This window comes from Rhinoraja longicauda, chromosome 28 (assembly GCF_053455715.1).
Source record: "Rhinoraja longicauda isolate Sanriku21f chromosome 28, sRhiLon1.1, whole genome shotgun sequence".
Taxonomy (NCBI): Eukaryota; Metazoa; Chordata; class Chondrichthyes; order Rajiformes; family Arhynchobatidae; genus Rhinoraja; species Rhinoraja longicauda.
The window spans coordinates 20,622,374-20,635,113 of record NC_135980.1 but is presented as its reverse complement, the minus strand read 5'-3'; the positions used below and the strand labels follow the sequence as shown (position 1 = coordinate 20,635,113).

The 12,740-nt window shown below is 43.5% G+C and overlaps 1 protein-coding gene across 1 annotated transcript in view; it reads left to right on the top strand.

Moving 5' to 3' along the window:
- LOC144607205 (unconventional myosin-Va-like) overlaps positions 1–12,740 on the top strand; it is a 94,982-nt gene that overhangs the window by 80,841 nt on the left and 1,401 nt on the right. Inside the window, exons 31-35 of the mRNA XM_078423886.1 lie at positions 2,274–2,360; positions 3,817–3,967; positions 5,027–5,309; positions 10,335–10,509; positions 11,972–12,052. Of these exons, the coding sequence (XP_078280012.1) occupies positions 2,274–2,360; positions 3,817–3,967; positions 5,027–5,309; positions 10,335–10,509; positions 11,972–12,052 (777 nt within the window). The remainder of the gene's footprint in view (positions 1–2,273; positions 2,361–3,816; positions 3,968–5,026; positions 5,310–10,334; positions 10,510–11,971; positions 12,053–12,740) is intronic.

Sequence of the window (12,740 nt, the reverse complement as noted above, 5' to 3'; positions counted from 1 at the left end):
TGTTTCTTTTCTACATCTCATTTCCCAAAATAGAGCAGACCATTCCCGGCTTCTGCTGATAATGTCTGGTGCTTTTAACAGCTCCATCAATCTTCCCAGCTTCACCGTTTTGCTTTCTCCTGCCTAAAAGTCTGAAAGTTAATATAGCAAAGGACTCCATTGTCATAACCACACAGTGATCACAACATAACCTTTAGTTTAGAGATGCAGACAATAGACAATAGACAATAGACAATAGGTGCAGGAGTAGGCCATTCAGCCCTTCGAGCCAGCACCGCCATTCAATGCGATCATGGCTGATCACTCTCAATCAGTACTAAATCTCATCTCCGTTCTAAATGGCCTACCCCTTATTCTTAAACTGTGGCCCCTTGTTCTGGACTCCCCCAACATTGGGAACATGTTATCTGCCTCTAATGTGCCCAATCCCCTAATTATCTTATATGTTTCAATAAGATCCCCCCTCATCCTTCTAAATTCCGGTGTATACAAGCCCAATCGCTCCAGCCTTTCAACATACGACAGTCCCGCCATTCCGGGAATTAACCTAGTGAACCTACGCTGCAGGCCCTCCATAGCAAGAATATCCTTCCTCAAATTTGGAGACCAAAACTGCACACAGTACTCCAGGTGCGGTCTCACCAGGGCCCGGTACAACTGTAGAAGGACCTCTTTGCTCCTATACTCAACTCCTCTTGTTACGAAGGCCAACATTCCATTGGCTTTCTTCACTGCCTGCTGTACCTGCATGCTTCCTTTCATTGACTGATGCACTAGGACACCCAGATCTCGTTGAACTCCCCCTCCTCCTAACTTGACACCATTCAGATAATAATCTGCCTTTCTATTCTTACTTCCAAAGTGAATAACCTCACACTTATCTACATTAAACTGCATCTGCCATGTATCCGCCCACTCACACAACCTGTCCAAGTCACCCTGCAGCCTTATTGCATCTTCCTCACAATTCACACTACCCCCCAACTTAGTATCATCTGCAAATTTGCTAATGGTACTTTTAATCCCTTCGTCTAAGTCATTAATGTATATCGTAAATAGCTGGGGTCCCAGCACCGAACCTTGCGGTACCCCACTGGTCACTGCCTGCCATTCCGAAAGGGACCCATTTATCCCCACTCTTTGCTTTCTGTCTGTCAACCAATTTTCTATCCATGTCAGTACCCTACCCCCAATACCATGTGCCCTAATTTTGCCCACTAATCTCCAATGTGGGACCTTGTCGAAGGCTTTCTGAAAGTCGAGGTACACCACATCCACTGACTCTCCCTTGTCAATTTTCCTAGTTACATCCTCAAAAAATTCCAGTAGATTTGTCAGACAGACCCTTCGGCCCACCGGGTCCGTGCCGACCAGCAATCCCCACATATTAACACTATCCTACACCCACTAGGGACAATTCTTTACATTTACCAAAGCAATCAACCGACAAACCTGTATGTCTTTGGAGTGATGGAGGAAACCGAAGGTCTCGGAGTAAACCCACGCAGGTCACGGGGAGAATGTACAAACTCCGTACAGACAGCACCCGTAGTCGGGATCGAACCGGGGTCTCCGGCACTGCATTCCCTGTAAGGCAGCAACTCTGCCACTGTGCCACCTGTTAATTATCAATCTGACGGGTGGAAATTTTATTTATTGGCGGGGTAAGGTCTCCACAAGTGCAACATTTGTGTGGCAAATATACACTGTTGCTCTGTGGATCTCTTGATTAAAATCATGAAGGAATAGGAGGGACGAATGCACAGTCTTTTACCCTGAGTAGGGGAAATCAAGAACCAGAAGGCATGGTGAGAGGGGAAAAATTTAATAGGAAACGGAGGGGCAATCTTTACTCTGGGTGGTGGGTGTATGGAACGAGTTGCCAGAGGAGATAGTTGAGGCATGTACAATAACAGCATTTAAAAGGGGCTTGGACAGGTACATGGAGATAAAATGTTCAGAGGGATATATGGGCCAAATGCAAGTAAACAAGATGAGCGTTGATGGGGCATCTTGGTTGAAATGGGCAAGCTGGGCCGAAGAGGCCGTTTCGGTGCTGTGTGACTTTGACATTGTGAATAGCTCAGTGAAGCCGCACCACTTTAACCTGTTCAGTTCCACCCCTAAGAATACTCTGGTCACGGCCAATAGCGAGAAGAAAAAAAACTTGGCAGTGAACTGGTTAACCAAGGCGAAGTGGTCAAAAATGAACAGAGGTGGTGAAAGGAAAATCTGACATCTGAGTGGCTTCATTGTGTCTTTAAATCTTGCAGAGGAACAATGACTTTGAGGTGTTGGCATTCTGGCTGTCGAATACTTACCGACTACTCGTCTGCTTACGACAGTACAGTGGAGATGAGGTGAGTGGTCACGGGTACAGTGGGGCAAGTGTTCTAATGATCAGTCAGTGGGGTGCCATCAAGTTGAAAAGGGAAGTGGTGGGTGGGGATGTGGGAGTGTCGGGATGGCATCTCAAACACAGGATTTAAAGATGTTTCATAAACCTAATGGCATGTTAGAAACATAGAAAATAGGTGCAGGAGGAGGCCATTCGGCCCTTCGAGCCAGCACCGCCATTCATTGTGATCATGGCTGATCGTCCCCTATCAATAACCCGTGCCTGCCTTCTCCCCATATCCCTTGATTCCACGAACCCCATGAGCTCTATCTAACTCTCTCTTAAATACATCCAGTAATTTGGCTTCCACTGCCCTCTGTGGCAGAGAATTCCACAAATTCACAACTCTCTGGGTGAAAAAGTTTTTTCTCACCTCAATTTTAAATGGGGGAATGTTGGCCTTCATAACAAGAGGATTTCAGTACAGGAGTAAAGAGGTCCTTCTGCAAATGTGCAGGGCCCTGGTGAGACCACATCTGGAGTATTGTGTACAGTTTTGGTCTCCGAATTTGAGGAAGGACATCCTTGCTATTGAGGTTCACGAAGTTAATCCCCGGGATGGTGGGACTGTCATATAAGGAAAGATTGGAAAGATTGGAAAGACTGGGCTTGTATTCACTGGAATTTAGAAGGATGAGAGGGGATCTTATAGAAATGTATAAAATTATAAAAGGACTGGACAAGCTAGATGCAGGAAAAATGTTCCCAATGTTGGGGGAGTCCAGAACCAGGGGCCACAGTCTAAGAATAAAGGGGAGGCCATTTAAAACTGAGATGAAAGAAAACTTTTTCACCCAGAGAGTTGTGAATTTGTGGAATTCTCTGCCACAGAAGGCAGTAGAGGCCAATTCACGGGATGAATTTAAAAGAGAATTAGATAGAGCTCTTGGGGCAAGCGGGATCAAGGGATATGGGGAGAAGACAGGCACGGGTTACTGATTGTGGAAGATCAGCCATGATCACAATGAATGGCGGTGCTGGCACGAAGGGCCAAATGGCTTCCTCCTGCACCTATTTTCTAAATTTGATGAGAACAAAGTCTTGATAGATTTTTACGAAAAACTCTGAGTACATGATAGTGGTCATGGATGATTGGCCGATAGCCCTGTCTCTGCTGTAGGGCATAATGCTGAGTATAATGTAGTCACTACTTCATTAACAGCTTCAGAACTTATCAGAATGCACACGGAGTCCAATAATACTTGAAGGTGGAATTGGAGAAGTTAACCAAATCTTAGCATTAATAACAATTAAATAATTGTAATTAATGTTTGGTGGGATATGGACCAAACGCAGGCAGGCGGGACTAGTGTAGCTGGGACATGTTGGGCGGTGTGGGCAATTTGGGCCAAAGGGCCTGTTTCCACACTGTATCACTCTATGACTCTAATTGATTTTCTTTTTGGTCTTGTAAACAGAATTCTATTGAAATGAACACACTTGAACAAAGAAAGCATGCCTTGAGGAATCTTGATCTTTCCCAATATTGCCTGGTTTTATCCGACCTCGCCATACAACTTTATCACCAACTGATCACAGCCGCAGAGCGAAGACTCCAGCTGATGATAGGCAAGTGATCCTGTGCACCGCACTCTGACAATAAAGATAGACACCAAGTGCCGGAGCAACTATGGCAGCATATCTGAAACATAGATGGGTGCAGGAGGAGGCTATTTGGCCCTTCGAGCCAGTACTGCCATTCATTGTGATCATGGCTGATCATCCACAATCAGTAACCTGTGCCTGCCTTCTCCCCATATCCCTTGATTCCACTAGCCCCTAGAGCTCTATCTAACTCTTTTAAATTCATCCAGTGAATTGTCTCCTCCACTGCCTTCCGTGGCAGAGAATTCCACAAATTCACAACTCTCTGGGTGTCAAAGTTTCTTCTCACCTCAGTTTCAAATGGCCTCCCCTTTATTCTTAGACTGTGGCCCCTGGTTCTGGACTCCCCCAACATTGGGAAAAAAATTCCGGCATCTAGCTTGTCTATTCCATTTATAATTTTATACATTTCTATAAGATCCCCTCTCATCTTTCTAAAGTCCAGTGAATACAAGCCCAGTCTTTCCAATCTTTCCTCGTATGACAGTCCCACCATCCCGGGGATTAACCTCGTAAACCTACGCTGCACTCCCTCAATAGCAAGGACGTCCTTCCTCAAATTAGGGGACCAAAACTGCACACAAAACTCCAGATGTGGTCTCACCAGGGCCCTGTACAACTGCAGAAGGACCCCTTTGCTCCTATACTTAAATCCTCTCGTTATGAAGATCAACATGCCATTAGCTTGCTTCACTGCCTGCTGTACCTGCATGCTTACTTTCAGTGACTGGTGTACAAGGACACCAAGGTCTCGTTTCACATGGCTGGAACACACTTGGAACAGAACATGGCTAGATGATGTTTCGGGTTGGGACCCTTCAGACAGATTGTAGGGGAGGGTGAAAATGCTGGAAGAGGCGGGGCAGAACAAAGAACAAATAGAATTTGAGCGCTCCATTGCATTGAACATCAGGGAATTTCTGCATTGACTTTTCTATAACATGATGATTGTGAAATGGTTTTGTGATGTGCCATGATTTTAAACTTTAAAACGATTTGTTTCTCTTTGATCTGTGCCTTCAGTGTCTGGGATGCTTGAGAACGATACAATTCAGAGCATGACTGTACGTCCAGCCCGTTATAGAAAGAAAGCAGGAGATGTCCTTGGGAACCCCGGCTTATACACACTGAACTCCATCCTCCAGCAACTCAAAGCATTCCACGACACCATCTCCAAACACGGTCTCCACTCCGAAATCATCAAGCAGGTGTTCCGGCAGGTTTACTACATAATTGCAGCCGTCACACTGAACAACCTGCTTCTCAGGAGGGATGTGTGCTCATTTAATAACGGGGTCCAAATCAGGTAATGGCTTCCACGGTGAATCTAACTAACTGACTGGTTATTGCTTTGCAGTTAGTTTTAACTTTGGAATGGGAGTCAGTCAGCAAAAACAGTGCAAGGTCAACAGCAGGGCCCACTGGGTTACTCCAGCTCTTGGTTTAGTTTGGTTTATTATTATTGGCACCAAGGTACAGTGTAAGGATTTGCTTGCATGCTATCTTGTCAAAGAAAAGACTATACATGATTGCAGTCAAGCCATCCACTATGCACCGATAAAGGGTTCAGCATTGAGTGCAAGGTAAAGTCTGAGTAAAGATACTTCAAAGGTCTCCAATGAGGTGGATGGGAGGTCAGGACCACACTCTAGCTGATGACAAGATGGTTCAGTTGCCTGATATCTATGGTGTTAGTTGCCTGACATCTGCTAGTGCTTTGGGTGAATAGTGACCTGGTTTCTGTTGTGATTACAAGCAGTGTAGAAGGTCTAAACACACTTGGAACAGAGGGTGTGTTCAATTAGCTGGCTATTTTTTAAGCTGTTAGCTGCTATTTTATGTAATGGTATAACTGTCAATAATGACATGGCATGACTAAAGCTACATTTCTTTGGTATTTGGAGTTTGTGATGTGCAGTACATTTGTGCATATTTCTTTGTGATATTGGAGACCATTTGGCACACTGAATCTATACAATCCCATTTCCAGCATTAGTTTTCTTTAGCCTATTCTGTCTATATTCTTATCACCCCCCCCCCCCCCATAATAAAATCATGAGAGGAATAGATTGGGTAGATGCACAGTCTCATGTCCAGAGTAGGTGAATTGCAGACCAGACATGGGTTTAAAGTGGAGAGCAAAAGATTTAATAGGAATCTGTGGGGCAATTTTTTCTCAAAGGTGTATGGAACAAGCTGGCAGGGGAAGTAGTTAAGGCAGGGACTATCCCAACATTTAATAAACAGTTAGACCGGTACATGGATAGGACAGGATTGGAGGGATATGGACCAAACGCGGTTAGGTGGAACTAGTGTAGCTGGGACATGTTAGGTAAGTTGGGCCAAAGGGCCTGTTTCCACACTGTATCACTCTGGCTATGACTCTATAATAAAATGTAATCTTATAATCCCATCAATTAATTTAGTCAGACTTTGCACTTTTTTAAAGTATAACCTTCCTTTGGAATGGAACCCCAAGTTAGAACTTCCATGAGTGCTATCAACATGGCCCTCTATAATTTCAAAAAAAGACAACGTGCTGGAGTAACTCAGCGGATCAGGCAGCATCTCTGAAGCGCATGGATAGATAATGTTTTGAGTCAGGATCCATCTTCAGATTTCAAATCCTTGTAAGGATTCTTATTTGTTTCTACCTCTGCAATTGCAGTCAGATTGCTTTAGTTCTCAGAATAAAAGGATGTCCTTTTAGAATGGAGATGAGGTATTTCTTTAGTCAGAGGATGGTGAATCTGTGGAATTCATTACCAGAGACGGCTGTGGAGGTCAAGTCACTGGGCATTAAGTCTGACATTGACAAATTCTTGATTAGTAAGGGTGTTGAGCGTTACGGGGAGAAGGCAGGAGAATGGATAAGATAAATCAGCCATGATTGAATTGTGGAGTAGACTCTGGGCCAACTGGCCAACTTCTGCTCCTATGACTTATGAACCAATGAAGTACAAACGTACTAATCTTTTGCATATATATTTGTTATTCCTGTGCATTAACTGTTCCTGTACTCAAGGCCACCCTGAATCCTTTGACTATAAACACATTGCAATTTTATCTAGATTTGTAAAAAAATCTGCTTTTATTTTCCAACCAATGCTGACATTATCTTTCTGCCTACATATTTTATCTGCCATCGCATTTCATAGAGTCATAGAGTCCTACAGCACAGAAAGAGGCCCTTCGGCCCATCGTGTCCGCGCCGCCCGTTACCAACACAGTCTAATTTTAATCCCATATTCCCGCATTTGGACCGTAGCCCCGAATGTTGTAGCATTTCAAGTGCCCATCCAAATGCCTCTTAAACGTTGTGAGTGTTCCCGCCTCCACCACCACCCCAGGCAGTGAGTTCCAGACCCCAACCACCCTCTGGGTGAAAAAGTTATTTCTCACATCCCCCCGAAACCTCCCTCCCCTTACCCTGTATCTATGTCCCCTCGTTGTTGAACCTTCCACCAGTGGAAGAAGTTCCCCGCCATCTACCTTATCTATGCGCCTCATGATCTTGTACACCTCGATCATGTCGCCTCTCAGCCTTCTCTGCTCCAGGGAAAACAACCCCAGTCTGCCCAGTCTCTCTTCATAGCCGAGGCCCTTCATCCCTGGCAGCATCCTGGTGAATCTCCGCTGCACCCTCTCCAAAGCTATCACATCCTTTCTATAATGTGGTGACCAGAACTGTACACAATACTCCAGCTGTGGCCTCACCAGTGTTCTGTACAATTCCATCATTACCCCCCTACTTTTATATTCGATGCCCCGGCTAATGAAGGCCAGTAACCCATATGCCTTTTTGACCACCCTGTCCACCTGTCCTGCTGCCTTCAAGGACTTGTGTACCTGTACTCCAAGGTCCCTCTGTACCCCTGTCTTCCCTAGGGTCCTTCCATTCATGGTGTACGCCCTCTCCAAGTTATTTCTGCCAAAGTGCATCACCTCGCACTTTTCAGGATTAAATTCCATCTGCCACTGCTCTGCCCATCTGACCATCTCATCTATATCTTCCTGCAGCTTGCAGATCCCTTCCTCGCTATTCACCACCCCCCTACCTTTGTGTCATCTGCATTTGTGTCCTGTTATCCGTTCAGTCATTTTGAAGTGTCTTTTCCTCCATTTTCTTTTCTCTTCTACTAATTGTGGGAATATTGTTGTGTCTTCTTTACTGAACCGTTGACATAGATCTTAATTTTTTTTTTAAAGCTGAGGCTCGAGCACTAATCCTTGCAGAACCAGTTAAAACTTGCTAAGACAGATTTTGGTGCTTTTCTCTGTTTTTTGAGCTGCTCACCAAACCACTTAATTCCAACCTTGTGTTGTGTGATGTGCTCATCATACTGAACATTTATGAAAAACATAAGTCTGCTTCATCTAAGCTGCTAATTGCAACTTAATGTTTGTCAAATAAAAGAGCTTTATTTTCCTTCCTTAATCTGATTCTGTCCAGTCTTGTGATTCTCTAAGTGCCTTGTTCCCACATCTGTTAGTATGTTTTGGCAATCTTGCCATAGCTGACATTTGATTTGATTTTCTCTTCCCATCTGCTCTTGGTTACATTTGGTATCTACAAATTCTGTAATATCAAAGCCAGTGCTGCTTACTATTACTGGAGCAATCTTTGTCATAAGCTTCAGTTATAATAGTGGCATTAGGCCATTTGGCCCATCTAGTGGCACAGCTGTAGAGCTGCTGCCTTACAGCAAATGCTGACTACAAATGCTGTCTGTACGGAGGTATTCCTTTTTCCCCTGACCTGTGTGGGTTTTCTCCGAGATCTTCGGTTTCCTCCCACACTCCAAAGACATCCAGACATCCAGATATGTAGGTAGGTTGGCTTGGTAAATGTAAAAATAGCCCCAAGTGTTAATGTGTGGGGATCACTGGTCGGCGCGGACCCAGTGGGCCGAAGGGCCTGTTTCCGCGATGTATCTCTATACTAGTCTACTCCACCATTCAATTGTGGCTAATCTATTTTTTCCTCAACCCCGTCCTCCTGTCTTCTCCCCATAAACTTTGTCCTTCAAATTAAGAACCTATCAATCTCTGCTTTAAAAATGCCCTAAGGCTTGGCCTCCATAACCATCTGCAGCAATGAATCCCACAGCTTCACCATTAATTTTGAATATCCTTTAGGGATGTTCATCATCGGTTCCAAGAAGATTTGTCCGCTTTTAGTTGCATTGAGTTAGAAAAAACGTAATTCTGAAGCTAAATTTGTGCTGTGGTGTTGATTATAGTACATATACATAAATAGTACTCCTGCCTGTTTTCTTTTGTGTATCTTAAGTTCACTGGCTTCAGCAGTGTCGCATTCTGTTTTACTGACGTCGTGGCTGTGTCTTGATTTATTTTGGAAAATAGGTTAAATCTCAAGTCCTCTTTAGATATTTATTAAATTATATATGACACCCATGATGTCAAATCTAAATTTTGACTGCTGCTGTTGATTCGATAGTTTAAAACAAAACCATAAAATAAGTAAAATTAATTGCAAGGAGGAGCTATTGATCAGTAGTTTGTGGTGTCTCGTGTGGATAACATTAACGTTTCAGTATTTGAATGAATGAATAAGATTATTGGCGAAGTATGCACATACAAGGAATGTGCCTTGGTGCTCCGCTCATGAATGACAACACAAACAATTAACAATTAACAAACAGTTAACAATTAAGAATAAAGCATAACCACATCAAAAGAATAAGGATATAACATTACGGTCTAAACATGTGGGTGAAAATAAACCAGAGCAAAAAAGAGACTACAGACTTTGGTTATTGAGTATAACTATCACTCGTGGAGAAAAGCTGTTTTTATGTCTGGCTGTGGCTGCTTTGACAGTCCGGAGTCGCCTTCCAGAGGGAAGTGCTTCGAAGAGTTTGTGGCCAGGGTGAGAGGGGTCACAGATGATCTTGCCCGCTCGCTTCCTGGCCCTTGCAGTGTACAGTTCGTCAATGGGGGGAAGGTTGCAGCCAACAACCTTCTCAGCTGTGCGAACGATCCGTTGCAGCCTCCGGATGTCATGCTTGGTGGCTGAGCCAGACCATGATGGAGAAGGTGAGGACGGACTCAATGATAGCAGTATAGAATTGGACCATCATTGCCTGTGCCAGATTGTGTTTCTTCAGTTGCCGCAGGAAGTACATCCTCTGTTGGGTCTTTTTGACTGTGGAGTCGATGGTGGCCTCCCATGTAAGGTCCCTGGAGACTGCATGTTTCTGTTATCTTAAAGCTTGGCAGACTATTGGAGCTCACATTCTTGATGCCACGTTCATCTTAATTGCTAAAACGTTCAGAGTTGTTCAGCGTTCTCTCCTTCCTGATTCAGGAACAATCTCAGCCAGCTAATTGAATGGTTAAGAGGCAAGAGTTTGCACCAGAGTGGTGCAGCGGAAGTACTGGAGCCGCTGATGCAAGCGACACTGCTCTTGCAATTGAACAAGGTGACTGATGCAGATGCCGAGGCTATCTGCTCAATGTGCACAGCACTCTCTCAGCCACAGGTAAACTTTGACTCGCGACATAGACCCAAAATGTTGATTCGTCTTGTATTGTTTTGAAAAATGATGGCAATGTGTCTAACTGAGATCGCTTTTAAAATAGTGACACGAAGAGAACACGAGGTCATTAGGTTTAGATTTCAATTATTCTGACATTGCGACTGTTGAATAGAGATAAACCCTCGAGAATAATTCTGGGGTGGGGGAGGAGGCTTGGACCATTAACATGAGATTATTATGGAGCCTTTAAATACAAACCATAGAGTTGCTTTACCTTGCAACATAGAATAGTATTGCCGAGGAATAGGCCTTCAGCCCACAATATCTGTGCTGAACATGATGCCAAGTTAAAGTTATCTCCTCAGCCTGCATGTAATCCATATCCATGTGCCCACCCAAAAGCCTCTTAAATGCCACTATTTTATCTACCTCCACCATTCCTGGCAGCACTCTCTAGGCACCTGCCACTCTCCCTTTTTAAAACAAAACTTGGCCGAGCTTTGGTTTCCACAATGGGTTCTCCTTGCCTCGTTGCTTAGGAATGATAAGAAATATCTTCCTTTACCATGAATCATGAGACCTGCAATAAAGGCTGGAGTTGAACCAGTTAGAATGTTGGGCCATTTTTGTCCAATGCTTGTACAGTCAATTTGTTTTCGTGTTTAGTTAGGCCATTGTGTACAATATGAAGTTTTCTTTGACAAAGGCCATAAAGAGTGACCCTGCAAATGGGATTGGCACTGACTGGTATCAAGTTAGCATGGACCAAAGGGCCTATTGCTGTGCTGTGTTATTCAATGACCAGTTAATGTCATTCCTTCAGCTTCGGACTTTCTCAACTTTTTAGCAAAGTAGTGATTTTCATTAACAATCTTTAACATTCTTGTATGTGCTGGAGGAATCCAGCGGGCCAGGCAATGTCTGTGGAGGGAATAAACGGCCAATGTTTTGGTTGGGAGTCGTCTTAGACTTCAGAATCTAGCTGAAGTGGGATCCCAACCCGAACGACGCCTATTCATGTTCTCCAGAAATGCTGCCTGACCCCGCTAAGTTACTCCGACGTTTTGTCAAATTTTGATCATTATTTGACTGCCTAAGAGAAGATGCATATGCCAGAAATGAGATTCAATTCTTAAATGTTTTGGGTTTTTGTGGATGTGTCTATGTTCTGCATCCCTCTTTAGTAGGGAAGGACAGTCATTTACTCATCAGTCCCCTGTTAAGTTGAAACCCTTCATTGAACGAGTGGGTATAAATCATCCAGCTCTGCCACACCATTATAGTTGCATCAAAGCAGATGTTTCCTTAGGTGAAGTAAAGTCTCGAACTTGTGCCTGCCTAACTCTTAAAGCCTTGTGGTGGAATGAGCTGTTCGGATCAGAATTTGCAGTGTTTCCAAATGTGCAATGTATTCTTTGTGTAATTACTTTAATATATTTTTCCTGATTGCTTTTACTTGTCACAGATTGTGAAGATTTTGACCCTCTATACACCAATTAATGAATTTGAGGAGCGTGTGCCTGTATCTTTTATAAAGAATATCCAGGTTAGTTTATGAACTCATTTTCAATGAGAAATCCTTACTTTCCTCTGTTTTTATTCAACGCAATATTTAGAAATCGTACTTGAGCCAGAGAAATGTTTAGATGGCTAAACAATTTAGTTCATGAGTAAAAGTGTTGGAGTAACTCAAAGTGTCAGGTAGCATCAATGGAGGAAATAGATGGTTGATCCTTCTGAGTCGGAGGTAGAGTCCTGACCCGAAGCATCACCTATTCATTCCATCCACAGATGTTGTCTGACCTGTGCTTCCTACTCCAGCACTTTGTGTTTAGCTGAAGATTCTAGCAACTGCCGTCTCTTGTCTTTAATTTAGTTCATGTTCTGCATTTAGTGCCATTTCCCTTTGAATGAAGCAGACAAAACTAGCTTTGTTTTTTGGAGGCAGGTGTTGAAGTTTGGCTGATTTGGGGGTTTCCACTTGTGCCTTGTGATTCAACCCCTCCTGTTTGGTGCTTTTTAAAAGCAGAGATGTGTGGCAAATGCGGGAGAAAAAAAATTCCAGTTAATGCCGACTTCTCAAAAAAAGCCTTTTTGGGTTTTTATCTGCCTGCAATTATTCCAAGTAACTAGTATTTTATGGAACGGGTATTATAACTTGCATCTGTTTCAACGGTGTATATCTTTAAAGCGCTGGTAGTGATTAAACTGTTAAATTTTGTTTAATTATTGAC